We start from the raw sequence: 20,442 nt of genomic DNA on the forward strand, positions 1-20,442 counted from the left end.
AAACTCAGAATGAGGGAAGTTAAAAAACCTTCAAGGGGCCGCACGTGAGGTAATCTCCCTTCCAGGATGACCAGGCTGCAATGGATATGGCAATATAAGGACACCAACATTAACCATAGGTCATTTATAAGCTATAGAATAGAAGTGTGTTTTAAGCCTAGATTTAAACATTTCCACTGAGGTCGCAGATCGAATCTCAGGGGGCAGAGGAATCCACAGCACCAGGGCCCGAATGGATAACGCCCTGCGGACCTCTTCTTGGCCCTTAGGATCACTAGCAGACCAATATTTTCCAAACGAAGTCTCAGAGCAGGGACATGGGGGATTACACTGCACATGTAATCTGATAACTCTGAACTCTTTAGTGTTGAATTATAACAACACCAAAGGTGTGACTTTTTACCCAGTGTAAAACTTGATCGTTGTGTAAAACAATAACCCTTATCAGAGTACAATAAAATCGTAAAGTTTCAGTAAAAAATCGTAAAAGTTCAGTGTAAATATTACACTTTGTAGAAAGGAATAGCCTATATATTCACCGGGGTAGTGTACACATGATTTCTTCAACAACAATTATTTTACTTTGTAGAGCTAAAAAAAGCAAAGCTAAATATTTGGCCTTGACTATTTTTAACTGATCCATTCCACCTGAGAACATAAAGTCGGACGTTGACATGCATGGTTACGACGATAAGTTTTTTTGGTCTGAACAATTTTATTGACACTATTAACAGCAAATAAACAATGTGAGGTTTAAACATTTTTTCTCGACAATCTTAACAGTAATTAAGCATATTCACAATTTTGTTATATCTGACAATATGACGTTTTAACATTTTTTTCGACATTTTTAACAGCACTTAAAAACACAATTTCATTATAAGTGGTGGATAAATACCACCGAGGTGCTTGCGTTTACAAGTTACAAACACTGGAGGACGCCTTTGACAAAAACATTACTTTTAAATCGCGCGTGTTGCAAAGGTTCATTTATCCTGGGCGGTGACTCATATTTCAAATGCACGTTTTGCGTCATAAATAGAGTAAAACGTCACCTGTTTTTGAGGAATACGTCAATAAATCAAAACGTGAACGCAAAATGTTAGTTAGGGGAGGGTGTGAGGGAAAAAGACCACCACACACAGAGAAACGACAACCTTGCTCTGTATTGATGCGTCACATTTCGAGTGCAAGAGCGCGAATATCAGTGAGCAGAAGGGTAAGGAGGGAGGGAGAGGGAGAGAAAGGGGGAGGTTTATACTAAAGGGACTCTCAGACACAAGAGCGGCTGTCAGTGTCAGACAGACACTCTCCGGCACCAGGACGCCCTGCAGGAGTCCGTCTCACCTCCTTTTACTGGCCACCTGCCGCTTCTGGAATTAAAAAAAGGAGAAAATCCACCACAACTGGAGGAAAACAAACTTCAAACTTGCAGAATTGGACTCCCCCTTCCCCTTGCACCCTCCTTCCCCTTAGCGACGCGTGTTTTGTTTGTGTTAGTTACCGGATCGAGGAAGCTTGTGAGCAGCCTCGCAGCCTCTTGCATGGATGCGCCATGGCCACGTTCGTGTGCAGGGTTCAGTTTTTAGACGATACCGACCCGTTCAACAGCACCAACTTTCCCGAACCGACCCGGCCCCCGCTTTTCACCTTCAGGGAGGACATCCCACTTATCAACCAACTTGCAGGAATCCACCGGCTCCTCAAAGCCCCGCACAAGGTAACCTTTTACTTTGTTGACTTGTTTGCATATAAAGTTAAAGTAACTCATATAAAGTTTAAATAACTTGCATTCTATTTTTAAGTGGGTCAATATGACAATGACGTGTCTACTTTGCATATACGCATATCTGGCAACCTCAGCTAATATCTCCCTGCATTAGTGATTCCAGTTCCCCTAATAAACTCATTCAATGCCAGACGGTTCTCTTGAATCTGAAATTGCTGGATACAGGAAGAAACACTAGGAATTGGGGGCTTCCTCGATGTGTGGACGATTATCTGGTCAAAGCCACTCCTGCCATTTCATTGTGATTTTTATACTGAAATCATTCACAAAGGCTTACTCACGGATGACCTGCGCCAAACCATTTTTTAATAGTTTAAAAAAAAAAATATATATATATATTTTTATGTTTTGGAATCAGGGACAAGGCTTCTGAAAACGTATTTACAGGTTATGGCATTGAATGAATGAAGCAACAATAAACCTTACCAACACAATGCGGCTCCAATTTACTAGCAGGTACAGCAAGGCAGACAATTTTGTTCAGTGGTCGGCAACCACCAGGTCACGGACCGATACCGGCCCGTTTGGTTCCAGGCCACACAGAAAAGGAAACCTAATTTCTCTTGTACCGTATTTTTCCGTGTATACACTCACTTCTTTCACCCCCCAAAACAAAACGTTTTGGTTCACGTCATAAATGAGGCTTTAGGGTAGTATAATACCATAATTAAGCAATGATTGATCGGATTACAAATACCGCTGACCATTTTTGTTCAGCATTGGATGTGACAGGTATCAAACCCGGATCGCAGCGGTTAAAACAGTTACTGTTCACCACTTACATAGAAAAAGGCACAATATTTCATCTCAACTTTAAATGATTATTACTCATGTTGTACAACTTTGTAATGGAGCATTATGGAAAATAGTTCAGTGAAACTGTTGTGCAATCAGGTACTGTCAGTAAAATAGTGTGATGATGAGATCAAATCTAATGCGTTTTCCTATGTCTTCTAGATCCCTAGTGATTAAACAGCGGATTTGGGCACATTATTATTTTTGTTATTGTTATCATTACTAATGTTATTGTTTGAGTTTATAGTCAGACCATAAACCAGTCCGTGGTACACAGAAGTTTGGATCATTACTTGTGACCCCCTAAAACGCGTACTGATTAAAAATAAAATGTTTTTTTTCCAATTTAAACAATAAAAAAACTCTTGACCCGAGAAATGTATTCTAGTCTACGGCTGCTTTTTATTTTGAAGTGAGATTTAGTCTTTGTGCGTGAACAGAAGATTCCAAATATATCATTCAATTTTCGTTTTTGCCAAAAGTTTGCCACTTCCGGTTTTATACAAGCACATGTTGTTGTTGTTTTTGCGTTTTCCTAGAGACAAATTGTGTATTTTGTGTGTAAGGATCGAGTGTGCGATCATATTTGCTGCTTTTTAATGTTAAAAGGTCGCCATGTATTAAAATAGAAACACATATTGACATTATACAGCCAATAAACTCCTTTTCTATTTCAGATTTGAAGTAAGAATGTCGAAAAAATAAACAAAAAGTTCTGTGAACTTCAGTTTTATTTCTACATTTCTAAAATGTTTTCGGATTTTTTTTAAATTTTGTTTCGGCGTGAGTCCAGTGTCCGCCATTTTTACTCCAAAATTAAATATACATAAAAATTAGCTGTTTAAGTCAAAGTGTGTATGCATTTTTATGGGACACTTTATTTGTTTTACTGTAAGTTACTCATCCTCTTATTGTCCTGATTACTAATTGCACTCACCCGTGCCCGCTCGTTTGGTGCCAGCTGCTCCTAGTTGCCTGATTGAGTCCCCTCCTATTTATTCCCAGTAACCCAGTCACTCCTTGTCAGTCCATCAGCGAACCTCTGCATACACAAGGCAAGCACTTTGATTCTGGCTCCCGTCGGTCCCGTTTTCATCCGTATACCACTTGTCTGTTCCTTATTCCCCGTTTGTCTCCGGCCATCAACCCGTTTCATCCGTTTGACCATGCTCTTATCTCCCGCTCCGGCTAACGACCCGTTTTTGCCCATTTAACCACGCTCCCATCTCCCACCCGGGAAATCCACTTCCGCATTCCGATCACGCTCTGATCCCGTGAGCGGCTTACTTACCTCGTCCTGCGAGCACCGGATCGCTGCCGTTTGTTTCCTCAATATCCCAATAAACTTTTGAGTAAAACGTGTTTGGGTCTACCATTTGTGCTGGCTCTGACACTTATGGTAATTTAGTGATTAATAGAAAATTATTATTGATTATTTTTTTTCCTTAGAAGTAATTTTAGCCAACTTTTGCTCAAATATAAAATGTTTCATTTTATATTGTTATGGGGAGCCCTGTGAAAAATATTAACACGATATTGTTTTCATTATTTTTTTAAATGAAACTCTTATCTTGTTTTAAGAGTAATCATATATTGATAACAAAGACAATTTTATCAATGGTGTAATTTAAAGAAAGATAATAATAATTTGATGAGTCATTTTGATCACATATATCCTGCCATTTATGTGTCCCACAATTTGCTGTTCACGCTGTCGTTATTGCCTTTAGGGAATGTTTTCAGTGAAATTATACGACTAGAGTTTTGTCTTCTCTTCCATGAGGGCTTAAACTGTAGATAGTTTTAGAGTAAATATTTACACTTGTGTTTTGTCATTTTCTTTACGTTGTGTAAAAATGTGGCCTTGTCATTTTTACCCCAAATTTCTGTAACTTTTACTATTATTTTCATCTATATGTTAGTATTTATATTCATCATTTTTATATTTTTGTATTATTTTACTGTTATTCATATATAGTTTTGTATAATATTTGTATTATTTATATTTATTTCTATTTGATTTGTAATTAATATATTATTATTTTAATATATAATGTTTTAATTGTTGCAGCACGGCGGCGCAGTGGTTAGCGCGTGTGCGGCACAGTTCTGAGATCATGAGATTGAACCTCCTGTGTGGATTTTGTATGTTCTCCCCGAGCTTGTGTGGGTTTCCTCCGGGCACTCCGGCGTCCTCCCCTCATTTAAAAAACATGCATGTCAGGTTCATTGGCCGGTCCAAATTGTCCCTAGGTGTGAATGAGCGAGCGAATTGTCTGTCCCTGTGTGCCCTGCGACTGGCTGGCAACCAGTTCAGGGTGTCCCCTGCCCACTGCCCGAAGATAGCTGGGATGGGCTCCAGCACCCCCGTGACCCTACTGAGGATAAGCGGTGCAGATAATGGGTGGATGGATATTTTAATTGTCTTAATCCACTAGCTGCTGAGTGATACATGCATCTCCAAAATAAAACGTCCACAATGTCGTAACGATTAAATATGTATTTTCAGATCCGATTAAAAAAAAAAATCTAGTATAAAGGCTGTTACTTCAGTTATGTTGCTAAGTGAATGTGAAACATAAGTTCTATAATAGCCAAACAATGTCCACCCTGTCATTGTCAGTAAATTCACATATTTGCCGTTGTTTGTTTACAGTTAGGTGTGGGAGCTTACTCATTCGAAGAACTTAACATGTACTTACGATGAAGGATATTTAATGGGAAATCCAAAGATTGATGCTCGAAAGATGATGCTTTAAAGGGACATTGCATATTCTTTACACCTCTTTGTTGTTAAAAAAACATCATAAATTAAAAAAAACATATTGATTTTGATAATAAGCAAGACTGTAGAAATGTATACATAAAGCATGCATTTTTTTAAAAATGGTCTTTGGTCGACGAAATTGCATTTATTATACATATAACTTGAGCCTCATCTAGAGGGAGCTAACATGATTGTCCACCATTTTGCTCTCCTAAGAGTACCCCAAGAACTCTGGGGAAACAGTTTGAAAAAAAAAATGGTTCACTTTGGTCACCTTGAGTGTCTGTAATATGTATTCTTCATTGTGTTTTGTGGCACTCAGTTTTATTTGCACTACACGATACAGTGACCTCTAGTGGTCAAATATTTCATAGTGTCCCTTTAACATGTATACTTTAGTAATACTGACTCGAATACATGTTTCTGTAGTGCATACTCACCTAACATGCAAAACGTCCCTGGTGGAAACATATTTTGGCCTGGAGAGGAATTGGCTCCTCCAGGCTGTACTTGCCCAAGACACACCGAAGGAATCCAACTTACAAAGAGATCATTTCTAAACTTTCATGATTAAACTAAGCCATAGCTTGGCCAACATTGTCAAGAGTGAACATTGTTTAAGAAATGATAATTATTTTCATTATTTTTTTATTTATTTGTATTTTTATTTTTTATCATGTTTTACTAATGTTTATTTATTATTATTGTTATTAATGGTTATTTATTATTATCATTATTATTATTGTTATTATTATTGTTGTTGTTATTATTGTTATTATTATTATTATTATTATATAATGTGACCTAGACTGTCTCGGTGTAGCTGCAATTAAAAATGACGCTAATAAAAATGGTAATTATTATCATTACTATTATCATTAATATAATACCCTCTACTTTTCGAGTATTAATGTAAGCATTTCTACAGTCTTGTATGTTTATATTGTTACACTTTCCAGAACAGCTTATTTAATTGAATACATTTTTATATCAGCCACGCATTTGTACGTTGTTTTTATTCTCTAATTAATTCAAAATAATCCACAAACACGAGCTCAAAAGCTCACTCTACTACTGGAGTATTAATGTATGAATTTCTACAATAGTGTTTGTAGAGTCAGTCTTGTATGCACCGTATGTAACACCTTCCCAAACAAGTTTCACAAGTTATTTCATCGAACGTAGTTCACTAGCAGCCACAAGTGTCCTTTTAAAAGCAGAATTTTGCAAATATAAATCGCCATAACAACAAACATGGCCGTAGACATCCGCCCGATGATGAATCGTCCTCGTTTAATCCCATGCTGTCATACAGTAGTCATATTTTAAGCCGGGGCTCGAAATACTGTACAGTGAGATTACGCATGTGCTGAAAAATCGCCAGCTGGCTCCTTAAAGGATATTATTAGGGCAATCGATCATATAGACCCCTCAAAACGACCAGACGCCAGCTCGACAAATTTCTTAACAAGTACGTGCGTACTGCTCACTGTCGGTATATGGCGGCTGTGCGAAAAAGGGGAAAGGTGCCAGATCCAAAAGTCAACCTGAGAGGGGAAAACTCCAAAACAAGAGCAAAATTCCCTGCAGGTACCCCCGGACCGTATTGGCCACATTACTGAAAACAGTGAGTCTTTAAATGGTAAATGGTAAATGGTCTGCATTTATATAGCGTTTTTCAAGTCAATGAAGACAACCACAAGGGCTTTACAATGTGATTCACTCTTACCCATTCACACACACACTCACACACCAATAGCGGCCATGCAACCATGCAAGGCGCCTACCTGCTTTACAGTAGGGCTGCAAAATTAACCGAAATCTAATCGACATTGCGATGTGACGTAATGTGATTGTGTAATCGCATAACACTGCGTTTTTTTTTTCAAGGATTTATGGACAGCAATCCTTACAACTTTCTTCAGAAGAGGACGCTCTTTACTTAAATTTCACCTTGTAATAATCCTGTATAAGTAACCCAAAATCTCAATTCAAGACATACCCAAAGAAAATTGAATTCTGCCGTAGTCTAGACGGTTTTGGTCACTTATGAAAGGTAACATTCTAAGTTTTGTCCCCTACTGAAATAATTACTGCAAGTGTTACTTTTATTGAACAATCTAAGTTGGATTTTGCCTGATTTTTTTGAGCAATCGCATGCAAAATGAGCATAGAATGCCCACATTTTAGCTTGGAAACAGCTGGGACAAATTCATGAAACTTTACCTGCTCCCAGTTTAGATTCGATCACAATCTAAAAAAACTAAACATTAGTATTTTGCATATCTTTCCAAGGGTGTGTCTTGGCGTTTCCAAAAGTGGCCATTTGGAAACTCCAAAAGGACCAGTGACTGGTGATATGGTATATACACGTCTTAGCTTCTCAACAGTCTGACCAACGTGTTACTAGTTAATAACCCCTGGATGCATGATTGGGATCAAAAATGACCCCATGGGTGATTATTCTTCAAAATATTTAAAAATAAAACAGTTGTAATAGTGTCAGATTCCAGGTTTTCCTCATATAACATGTATATGACATGATGCCAGTGGTTTACTTTTTATTTTTTCCTCACTATCAACCCCACTCATGGAAGAGTGTATGGACTAAGATCCGATCTGCAAACTCAGTAGAATTGTTTAAATCTTGGCTTAAAATACACTCATATTCTATATCTTATGAAACATTTCATGTTGACAATGTCTGTGTGTTGTTTGTTAATGCTACATCCATTGCAGCTTGGTCATCCCAGAAGTGGGGTTACTTCATGTGCGTTCCCTTCTCAAGGTTTCCTAATGCTGAGGTTTTTGAGTTTTTCCTTGCCCTCATGTAGGTTTTAGATCAAGGGATGGTGTCATAATAAGCTGTTGTTTGCAATAATCTGTGGTCTGTGCGGCCCTTTGAGACTTCTTGTGATCAAGGGCTAGACATATGAACGTGACTTGACTTGACTTGGTAGGTCATGCATCCAAGGGTTAAGTATTTAATACACAAACTTTCCCTTCAAAATCAAAGATCAAAATGGCAATACTGGTCTGAAAAATCGCAATTAGGTTTTCTCTCCAAAATCGTGCAACCCTAATTTACAGCTTTTAATAAGTAACAAAGTATGCACCATGTTGTACTGAGAGTTAGGTTACAACGTTTTGTTCATAACATATTACAGTACTCGAAGGTAATTGTGTTCCAGGAACGCGTTCTTTTGCAACGTTTTACTCCCAACACTGCTCACAGATATGCAAAACCGTTGTGTGAAAAGAAGAAAAATATGGAGAGTTCCCCCCCCCCTTGTTTAAAAGCCGCAAAATAAATGAAAAATGGCCCACGGCGCGGAAAAGCTTGTGATTACAACCCCTGACATGGACAGATGGCGACAGCCCCGCGTTCGTTTTTGCGATTTGTGTGCGACGCCGGAAACTGGATAGCCAGTTTAGATAATAGGGATGGAACTGAAAACTTACACAGATCAATCCCTCCTCCATTAGATCGAAAAGCAAATGCGTGAGGGACTTAATTGGGTTTATAGTATTGAAAGGTGGCACATTTGAAGAATAAGTACCCATGACTCTCTTTACAAAAAATAACAATACTGTATGATTATGCTACTACGACGTCCATGCCCAGGTGAGTTGCAAAGAAAGTATAGGTCCCTTGCAATGTCGGGCGCGTTACTTAAAATAGTATTTAATTACAGTTAAGAGTTACTTCATTCAAAATGTTACTCAGTTACCCCCACTGATTACCAAAGGGGAGTGCGTTACTTCGAAATTAACTATATGGTAACAAATTACCGTATATACTCGCATAGAAGCCAACCTCCTAAAACTGCTTCAAAAAATACACACATCCATTGTGTATCTGTGCTTTAAATCACTCGAAGATCTCCTTCTCCATTTCTGGTTACTGTCCAAGTCCAAGACCCAACTTCAGCATAGTTTTACCATCAATTCTGTGCTAACTTTTACCCCATCAATTGATTTGGTAAATTGTTACTGTTTATTCTTACTACAAGCTTTCAGTTATTGAAAAATGGAAATAATTATTCAGCTTGTCCATTTTAGAGAGGGTTCGATTAAAAAGTTGTAAATAATACTTGGTCCTGTGTGATTCTGGGCACAGCCATCAACCTTACAGTTGCTACTGGAACAGTCTCTACTTGCCTACCAGAGAGTTTTTGGAAGGCGAGACGGGTTTTAGTTGCTAATTTGACTTATTAGGCAACATGAGTTTTACGAAGCCTCGGTTTTTAGAGACCGAGACAAACGAAAATGTCTAGTAAATGAAAGGGGTGGTAAACGTGTAGAATAATGAGGTCAGATCGTACGCAAGAATTGCTTTTGTCTTATTTCAACTTCAATTTGGGGCAGTGGGGCAGGACCTGATTAACACCCCTTGTATTCACAACCCCCACTCCAACTCTGTCAAAGAATTCTCCTTCACGGCACGTTTCACAAGACACGAACAATTTCAGGAAACGTTTCAATTTTTTTGGACAGTGTGTTGAATTCCATTTGGGATTTTGATCAGTTGCAAGACGTAAAGCTAATACAGTGTCTAACACAGAAACGCAGAGCTGGCCCGAGGCATAAGCGAAATAAGCGGCTGCTTCGGGCCCCCCGACCACTAGGGGGCCTCAAGGAGCGGTTATCTTTTTTGGTGCCCGTTGTCACTTTCGTGTGTCTACGACAACAAAAGACTTCCACAGAAATACGCACAATAAAAACACTACAAAACTGAATATCAACTATAGTACTTAAAAAACAGGAACCTCATATATTATTTTGATTTCATTCGGAAAAGAAAAAATAGTATGGAAATACCAGAAATATACTATGACACAAAATACTTTAGAAATACTACCCCAGAATTAATACAAAAACAACTACAGTAAAATTACAAAATATGACAAAAAAAATACTATGGGAATACTACAAAAAAACATACAAAAATCTTACTTAAATACTTCTCTGGAAATACATCAAAAATACATCTACACAAATACTAGAAAAATACTACTTCATAATACTATAATAAAAAACACTTATCAGAAAAATATTACTACAGAAACACTAATACAGAAGTATTGCAACTGAAATACTGCAAAAACACACTTAGAGCGATACTACAAAAAATCTACAATGCAAATATGACAAAAATACGTCAAAAATAAAACTACAGTAATACTACACTACAGAAAAACAATAGTTATACATCATAAAATCCACGATGGAAATACTACCAAATACAATAGAAATAGTACAAAAATACGAAGAAATAATAGTAGAGTATTTCTACAAAAACACTAAAATCAGTAAAGTACTGTAATAATACAAACATACTACAGACATACAATGACAAAATCGTAAGATCACAATACAACAAGAAATACTAAGAATTTACTACTATGGAAAAACTACCAGGAAAACTGTCACAGGCGTAGCACAAAATGAAATTAGAGTAATACTACAAAAAACTATTAAACTTAAACAAAAATTAGACTACAGAAATACTAAAGAAGTACACTACTGTAACGCTTAAAACAGGGACCCTATACATTATTTTGCTTTAATTGTGATCATTTCAAATCCAATTTGATGAAACTAATGTAGTTCAAAAGAATTATACCATGTAAATATCTGCAGGTATATTTATTCCCAAATGTAAAAAATTTGATCTTTTTCAAAGTTTGGCCCCTTGGCCCAAAATTTTGGACCCAATGCGGCCCGACTACAAATAGTTGCCCATCCCTGGATTAGAACATGGAATGAGTTTTAGAAAGTATCCAAATGAACAAGTAATAAGGAGCCCCAAATCTAATATCGCTCAGGGCCCCATGAAGGCTCGGGACAGCCCTGCAGAAACCCGATTGTAATCTGCTTTCCCGACTGCGTTTTTTAATCAGGGTTCGTGTCTGATTATTCACTGTCCTTGTATTTTTCCTTTCCACTTTTGTTGGATTAGGATTTGGCTCAGATTAAAACGGGAGAGGAGCAGAACAAGACTCAGAGTCACCAACCTTTTTTTAGTTTTGTAGCAAAAACAAAAACAGTCATTTCTAAATTGGACAATCTTCATATAGAACCGGCATCTGGGACACACCTACCCTTGAGTTCCTGAGTGAACGCGACCACGGGTAAATATAGATGGGTTATATTTATGTTAGTCTAACCGACAGGCCGTCTCCTTTTTCCACTACGGGGGAGGGATTGTATGATCAGCAACTGACGGTCTCGGTGTCGGCACGTTACGCTCCCCGGGACCATTCCGGGTCAAACCCACGTCGATAGCACCGCAGGTTCTAAATGTTTCTTCGACGCTTTCGACTCTGATCTCATTCTTGGCGATTTGAAAGAACTGGCGGCTTTGTGTATGATACAACACAGGGCAATATGTTCCTCTAAATCTATTCATTTAAGTCAGAAGGCAGCAACCCAAAATGTTGAACGGGCCATATCAGAACAAAGAAAAACATGTGTCTGAAGCTGCAAACATTTAAAAGCCTTCTATAAACCTTATAATGAATGCAACACATGCTATATGTATTTAATATATGTATTTATGTATGCAATTTGTCCTCTTCTGTGCGAATGGAGCCTTATGTTTAGCTAGTTGACCTTCAAGCTGGGGTGCGTAGTTTGAGTTGTCCTTAATAAGTTGAAAGTTAAATATTTCTTCATTTTCCTCATGCTGAGGTTTTTGAGTTTTTCCTTGCCCTCCTGTAGGTTTTAGATCAGGGCATCGTGTAATAACATTCTGTAGTTTGCAATAGTCTGTGATCTGTTCAGCCCTTTGAGACGCCTTGTGATCAAGGGCGTCACAAATGAACATTCTCTCTTAAGTAAATGTTAACAATGCCCAAGAGAGTTTAAAGAGCCCTTATGTTTTATTTTTCATGGCGCCTATCTGCTTTCATTTGTTCTTTATCAGACCTGTTTGGGGCGGAACAAACCCCCAAAAAGATGAGAAAAAAGAGTTTATTCAAGCGTGTCTGAGAAATAAACGCAACACAGTGTTTCTCTGCTGCCATCTTCTGGCTTAAAGTCATGATTGCAAGCTTATGTTATGACTTATCGCTGTATTGTGTAGTGTAACTGACAATAAGTGATCAAAAGCATAAGGAAGAATGCAAACAATGGAGAAACTGAACTGAATTTTCCTTCTCCTTTCTTTGCCCAGCCTTTCACAAGTTTTTGTTTTTGTTTTTTGGGGGATAGTCATAGCAGCAAGATGGTGGACACTCATAGCTCCCTTTAGTTGAAGTTCATGTTATGTAAAATAAATTGATATTTCTCGACATACAAGTATTTGAAAAAATACACACTTATATGAGATGTCAAGTATTTTTGCTTATAACTCAAATCAATATAGATTTTTTTTTAATGAATCCAGATTTGTTTTAACCATGAGGAGGCACTAAATAATACCTAAAGTCAGTCTCCACTGTGAGAAACAGAGTGAGGAAAAAGAAGAACAGAAGCAACGTTTTAGTAAACTACCAGAGTGACAAGACAATGACAATCTATTTCTAATGGAAACCAATATCCCTTATTTGCCTTATCACCTTGTATTTGAAAAAAATACACATTATCTGAGATGTCATGTATTTTTTCTAATAACTCAAATGAATATTGATGTTTTTAATAAATCCATTTTTTTTTACCATTGGGAGGCTGTAAATAATACCTAAAGTCAGTCTCCACTGTGAGAAACCTAGTGAGGAAATAGAAGATCCTAGGCACAGTTTTAGTGAACTGTCAGGACCTGGACAGGAAACAGTAAGCAGAACCCACTCGCGTAACGTTACTCGCAGTTTATCGGGGAGAAGAGGAATGAGCGCACACTCAATCCGGGGATCGTTGCTCACGGAAGTTGATTGATCGGAACAAAGAAGTGGTCAAAATCAAACAAATCTGGGCGAGAACAAAACAGCAGCAAAACACATGCAAAAACTAAGATTCAGGGCTTGGCAAAACAAGAGTAAAAACACAGGCAAAAATGGGATTCACAGGGCTTGGCAAAACAAGAGCAAACAACCCAGGAAAAAACGGGGATTCACAGGGCTTGGCAAAACAAGAGCAAAAACACAGGCAAAAACTGGGATTCACGGGGCTTGACATATCTCATCAGAGTTTCGCAGACGCTCCGACACCAGGCGGGTCACAGACAGCGTTTAAGTCGTCAGGGAGCAATCTGTCAACACGTTTCAGCTGGTCTCCATGGGCGGGGCCAATTGGGGGCTGTGGCAACCGTGACAGAACCTGGCGCCACACGACGGGGACCAATTGGGCGCCATGGCAACCTTGACAGTGAAATACTAGAGTGACAAGACAAGGACACCACTCTATTTCAAATAGAAACAAATATTCCTTATTTGCCGTATCACCTTGTATTTGTAAGAAGTACACATTTACATGAGATGTCATGTATTTTTGCTTACAACTCAAATCAATATTGATTTTTTTAATAAATCCATTTTTTTACCATTAGGAGGCGCTAAATAATACCTAAAGTCATTCTCCACTGTGAGAAACATAGTGAGGAAATAGAAGACAGAGGCACAGTTTTAGTGAACTACTAGAGTGACAAGACAAGGACAATCTATTTCAAATGGAAACAAATACTGTATTCCTTATTTGCCTTATCACCTTTTAAATAAACGTCTTAGCCAATCACAGGCCACATAAAAACAGACACCAAACTTTCCCTCCACATGACCATTTCTTCAGAGAAAATAATATATTTTAGGATTGCAGGACTTTATATATATTTATACATCTGGTTAAATATGTTCTTTAGATCTTGTCACCGGGATAGGTTTTAACACCTGCCATCAATGTGTGACCGCGCTCATAAACATCCAAAGACTTTACGTGCAGATATATTCCCATGCACCTGGACTTAAACGCTGCAAGGTTTCCTGTTACACAATTTAATGGAGTGAAATTAATGCACAATGTACTGCACCTAGGATCGAGTAATAGCAGATGTTACAAAGGCAATCGTTTAGCACAAAAACATAATAGAGTTATTTTCGTTGTCTTTACTGTGACATGAATTAAACACTAGAATATTTGTGACATTTAACATCGTACCATATTTTCTGGATTAAAAGGCGCATCTAAAAAAACAGTTAGGCCAAAAATATCATGGTGAGCCTTATATAATGCAAAATACTGGTGAATAAAACTGGAAATGCGCAAAGTATTTGTTACTGTTGGGGTTTTGCCGTATACTACTGTTTTTGTGCAAGGACTGGTCATTCAAAAACATTGCCGACCAAATTTGCAACAGTAATCGAGATTGGGTCGCGGCGGTGAGAGCCCTGACACATAACCACTTGACCACCAGTAAAAAGGAACACATATGAAAAGGCAACTCATTCGATCTCATCATCACACTCTTGTTACGGTGCCAGAATGGAGAAAACACAAAGTTAGAAATGCAAAGTCTAATTCATCCACAGAAACCTAATCTCATAGTGCTTTTTTTGAGTTTTTTTTTTTTATATCTTTCATGGTGACTTTCTGTTTTGCCCTATTCTCAAACATTTGTCTCTGGTGCCATGACAAAAAAATAGTGTGATAATGAAATAAAAATGATTACCTTTTCATGTATTATCCACATCCCTTGTGGTCTAGTGGTTAGGAGTAGACACTTTAACCGCCGCAGCCTGGGTTCGATTCCCAAAACCTTGTGTATAACTTGGAGTTCTTTTTTAGAGGTAGAAAGAAGGAGAGATAGAGAGTAAGTTAAAAGGAAACAAGAGAGATAGAGTAAGAGAGTGGGAACAGAGTAGGAACAGAGTAGGAACAGAGTAGGAACAGAATAGGAACAGAGTAGGAACAGAATAGGAACAGAGTAGGAACAGAGTAAGGATAGAAAGAAAGAAAGAAAGAAATGGAGAAAAAGAAAGACACATGAAGGAACCAGAGTAAGAGAGAAACAAAGAAAGAGAGAAAAAAGAAAGAAAGAAAGCAGACAGAGAGAAAAAAAGAAAGAAAGTAAAGAGAAAGAGAAAAAAAGGGAAGGAAAAGGCACAAGAAATATAGAAACAAAACAGAAGGAAAAGAGAAGAAAAAGCGTGAGAAAGATAGAAAAAAATCGACTAATAAAGAAAAACAAGAGAGAAGTGTGAAGTGCGGTTAAATTGCCTCAGTTGACCAGCAAATAACTCAAAAACCTTTTATCAGAAATCACAATGACCCAGCACTGGTGAGCTATTTTCAGAACAGGCCCCCAGGCACCGCAGCTGTCCTCAAAGACCCCTGGTCCATATGAAAAAAATATGACAAAAGTCTATTCTTGGATGTGCACCCTATAATCTGGTGCACCTTATAGTGACGAAAATACTGTACCTTGGCATTAAATACAGTCTCTTTCTGTCTGTTCCATAGCTCGATGACTGCGCCCTGCAGCTTTCCCACAATGGCACCTATCTGGACCTGGAGTCTTCCCTGGCCGAGCAAAGGGATGAGCTGGAAGGCTTTCAGCAAGACGAAACTGGGTTGGTAATCAAACTCAAGGGATGCAAGTCTTTAACTTACAAACTCATGCACAAACCTCTTGTCAGGAAAAAAGATAAAAGTAGTTTGATACTGGGTTTTTTGGAAGCGTACGTTCGTGGAAAGTATGAAGCGCTTTGGAAACACACATAATAATTACAGTATTTTGTTCCCTATAACTCAAGTTGCACCAGCTGTGCATAGTTTTTTGGTAATGGCACAATCGTTGCTGGGCTAACTGTTAGCTCGTCATGCTAACAGCGCTATAGCTAAATGTTCTAGCGCAAGGGTGGGCAAACTACTGCCAACTTGGAACAAATGGCCCGTCACTCAAACAATAACGTTAATGGTATCATTGATATCAGTTATCTTTTTTTGAAAGTTGTTGATTTGGTGCCACTTTTGTCCCCAGGGTCCCTTAGTGTGTCTTCCTTTTAAAAATGATTTATTTATTATTGTTTACCAAGAACTCAGCCGGAAAAGGGTGGCTTGCTCCTTCCGGGTTAGGAATGAGATCTCGCCCCAAGTGGAGGAGTTCAAGTATTTTGTGGTCTTGTTCACGAGTGAGGGTAGGATGGAACGGGAGATCGACATACGGGTCGGTGCAGCGTCTGCCACCATGCGGACCCTCTACCAGTCCGTCATGGTGAAGAAGGAGCTGAGCTGAAAGGCAAAGCTCTCGATCTACCGGTCGATCTACGTTCTAACGCTCGCCTATGGTCATGAACTTTGGGTTATGACTGAAAGAACACGATCCCAAGCTGCTGAAATAAGTTCCTTCCGCAGGGTGTCTGGGTTTTCCCTTAGAGACAAGGCAAGAAGCTCAGTCATCCGGGAAAGACTTTGTGTAGAGCCACTGCTCCTCCGCGTTGAGAGGAGCCAGTTGAGGTGGCTCGGGCATCTGATAAGGATGCCTCCTGGACGCCTCCCTAGGGAGATGTTCCGTGCATGTCCCACCGGCAGGAGGCCCCGGTGGCGACCCAGGACACGCTGGAGGGACTATGTCTCTAGGCTGGCCTGGGAACGCCTCAGGATCCTGTCGGATGAGCTGGAGGAGGTGGCTGGGGATAGGGACGTCTGGGCTTCCCTTTTAAGGCTGCTGCCCCCACGACCCGACCCCGGATAAGCGGAAGACAATGGATGGATTGATGTTTATCAATATAATTATAATATTGTGTGCAGAAAAAACCCCTGAAAGAATAGCTACTTGCTTTTCAATGCATATTATTAAATTTGGTACTTAAAATTTAATATAATATATTCATTATAATTCATTCAAAGGTCCTTAAATAATAGCAACAATAATAGCAACTTCTTTAAATGAATGACTTTATTGCGAACATTAAAATAAAAACAGGACAAAAACAAAGAGTCAACAACAAAATAATGTCACATAACATGTTCGAAAAGGGGTAGTCAGAAGCAGATGCTTATTTTCCCTACCCCTTTACCATTTTACAAATCCTCCTTTTCTCTTATGTCTAATATAACAAAATCACATGGATATACCTATTACATAGGTGAGATATCAATAATTATAATAATTACAATAATCACAGATTTTATACACTAATCTTCGCAATACCCATCCCTCAACGTCATAATGCCACTAGTTACCAAATGTCACTGCGGCACCAATGATAATAACAACAATAAAATTAAACATAATATTTATAATAACAGTTATGATATGACAATAGCAACAATAACAACAAGTTAACCATAGTTTTAAACGCAGTATTTTCTATCTCACTCATATCCCATTTTCAGAAGCAGATGCTTATTTTCCCTACCCCTTTATCTTCCCTATTAAATATTTCATCAACATTCTCGTTCTGTGGATTTCTTTATCAAGGGAATTAGTCTTTTGCTATATTTCTCTTATCGCTTTGGAGAATAACTGTCAGTTGTTGTTTGTTCAGTAGTTTAATTTAGTTTCACAAGATTTTATGTGCCATATTACAGATTTTCAACATTCCTTCAGTCCTGCTAGGGTTTTTTATTTGTCCCTACGTCCATTTGACTTAGACAACCTTGATTCATTGATGGAAGTATCCATGTTATTTATAATCCATGTATTTTTAAATCCATGTTATCGGATGAATAACTGTAATAGGTCAGGGTTCACACCACCAACACAAGGAACTAAATTCACACTGAAATGAAAAAAACAAAAACAAAAAAACCCTTAAAAATAAATAATAATAAAAAAATATACACAGAGACCAATTTTTAAAATAAATTGGACAGCCAATCAATAGTCACAAAAAAAAAAATATATTGAACACAATAATTAGCGCAGGCAGCACGGTGGGTGGGTGGTTAGCGTGCAGCCCCACGGTGCAGAGGTTCAGGGTTCAAGTCCAGCCACCACAACCATCCCATAAGGAGTTTGCGTGTTCTTCCATGCCAGTGTGGGTTTCATCCGGGCACTCCGGTTTCCTCCCACATTCAGGGAAACATGCATGTCAAGTTAATTGGCCGGTCCAAATTGTCCGTAGCTAGTGAGTCGTCTGTCTCTATGTGCCCTGCGACTGGCTGGCAACCAGTTCAGGGTGTCCCCTGCCCACTGCCCGAAGATAGCTGGGATGGGCTCCAGCACCCCCACGACCCTACTGAGGATAAGCGGTGCAGATAATGAATAGATGGATAATTATCACAATCAAATTGAAAAGAATCACAGAATCAAATGCATAAACAATCGAATTGCAAAAGTAAAAATCCCTTTTTCTGCCCAAAATATCAAAATAAAACACATAAAAACACAAAAGGTGAAGCAAACAACAATTTTAAAATACAAAGAAAATCAAAAACTAATCAAAGGAGTAAATGAAAAAACACCAAAAACGGAAGAAAAAAAAAACAGATAAATAAAAGCAAAAGCAAATAATGAAACAAAAAATTGTAAGCAACAAAACATAACAAAAAGAACCAAAGCAAGAACAAAATATGCAATCTGATTTAGGGCTATACACATAAAAATGACTTGACTTGACTTGACTCAAGAAACCATATTAAACAAAAACCTTAAGATGAATCATGTGGAAAAAAACAAGACTGACTCGGCTACTGATGATCAAAGAGCAGGAAGTGACATAGAAAACCCGAAAGTACTGTCACACGGAAGTAGTATTATTTCACTATATATATTTCACTAACTTATGTCTTTGCATTCTGGTGTAGAAATAGTTGCCTTCATTAGGGATTTTTCACATTCCTCGACATCAAAAGCAAATAATTTTGCGTCCCTTAAATTAAACTTTGCTGGGTTTTTGCCTTATGTCTATAGTCGTTGGTTTGGTTTTGGAATTTGTGGGGACGTAGCACATTATTTTAAGTGGGCAAATAATAATGGTGGGGACACGGAGTTGTATTAGCTTAGGAGGTAGAGTGCTCCTCTTTGGACCGAGTAGTCACAGATTCGATTTCCGGCTCCTCCGAATTAACGCTGCACTTCATCCGGACGATCGTTTGTAAGTTGAATTTGTTCGTAGGTTGCTTCAGTGCAATATTTTGTATGTTTAAGGTTTACATAAGTATGTTTAAGGCTTGTATAAGAAACCTGTATTGTTTTGGACTAAAAATAAACATCTAACAAAATAATATGCTCTATTAAGATAAAGAAAGTTGAGTTTAACTTACTTTCAAAAGATGAGCTCCATGAGTTAGGCGACTTCCTCCTCTGTGGCCCAAAAAAAGCCATCCAACCATTTTCTCAACGGCATCAATCCTTCTTATTCGACTTTCATTTTAAAAGAAACGTCTCGCCTCTTCTTTACACGAATATTAAACAATAAAAACATCAACGTTCTTACAGTGCACGTTATTTACGCACGAACCAGGAAGTAGAAGCCGGATTTCCTCTTTGGGTTGGATGCTAGGTGACCTCTCAAGGCCCCACACGCCGGTAGCGGCGAGAAGAAGCACTTCAGTAATGTCCTGTACTCGGAAAAAGGTGCACAATACAAAATCTAACTTAGAGCAATGTTATTTTTCGACATCCCGAAAAAAATAATTCTTACCTACCGTTCTACGTAAGTCAAATGGTCATAAGTAGGAAGGCGTCTGTAGTCGAAGTTCTCTTGGGCAAACGACTGAACCCCTAATGCTTCCAATATGCAGGTAGTCTCCTTGCATGTCACTGCTATCCGTGTGAGGGTCTGTGTAAATTGGTAAGTGTGAAGCACATTGTAAAGCGCTTTGGGTGGATATTTACCATTTACCCTTGAGTCTAAATCCGTGCAACTAGTGTGTCCCCATAGCAGAAGTGATTTGCATCAGAACCCTGTCTAAAACCCACACATTATATAAGGTGCATAGGGAAATGTCTCAAAAAACTTCAAGTGTTACCGGCATTATCGGGTTTCTCTCCTGTTTACATTTGTCAGCTTTGCTTTCCACAAAATAGAGAAGCCGAACAAGGCGTGACTCCTCTAAGTGGCTGGAGCAACTGGTTAGATGGGAATCCAGTGGCTTTCAATCAATGCCGATTTCTTGTCTTTCCTTTTTCCTTCTTTTATTTTTTAAACAAAGGTTGCTCTGAATCGACTGCACTGAGTCATGATTTAGGGTTGGGCCTAAAAACGGA

General features: G+C 38.4%; 1 protein-coding gene across 6 annotated transcripts in view; it reads left to right on the forward strand.

Moving 5' to 3' along the window:
* The first annotated feature begins 1,151 nt into the window (after positions 1 to 1,151).
* The window catches only part of fhod3a (formin homology 2 domain containing 3a), an 87,698-nt gene continuing 68,407 nt past the window's right edge, over positions 1,152 to 20,442 (forward strand). For 2 of the 6 annotated variants that reach the window (XR_015849774.1, XM_088329115.1), the window contains exons 1-2: positions 1,152 to 1,720; positions 15,747 to 15,856. Coding sequence is in view for 5 of the 6 variants with exons in the window: in XM_088329115.1 (XP_088185241.1) it covers positions 1,556 to 1,720; positions 15,747 to 15,856 (275 nt within the window). In the remaining variant the exon portion in view is untranslated. The remainder of the gene's footprint in view (positions 1,721 to 15,746; positions 15,857 to 20,442) is intronic. The other 4 variants (XM_088329116.1, XM_088329118.1, XM_088329117.1 and 1 more) reach the window with 3 other exon arrangements.

The sequence above is a fragment of the Urocampus carinirostris genome, chromosome 2 (assembly GCF_059441175.1).
Source record: "Urocampus carinirostris isolate Australia breed hairy pipefish chromosome 2, RoL_Ucar_1.0, whole genome shotgun sequence".
Taxonomy (NCBI): Eukaryota; Metazoa; Chordata; class Actinopteri; order Syngnathiformes; family Syngnathidae; genus Urocampus; species Urocampus carinirostris.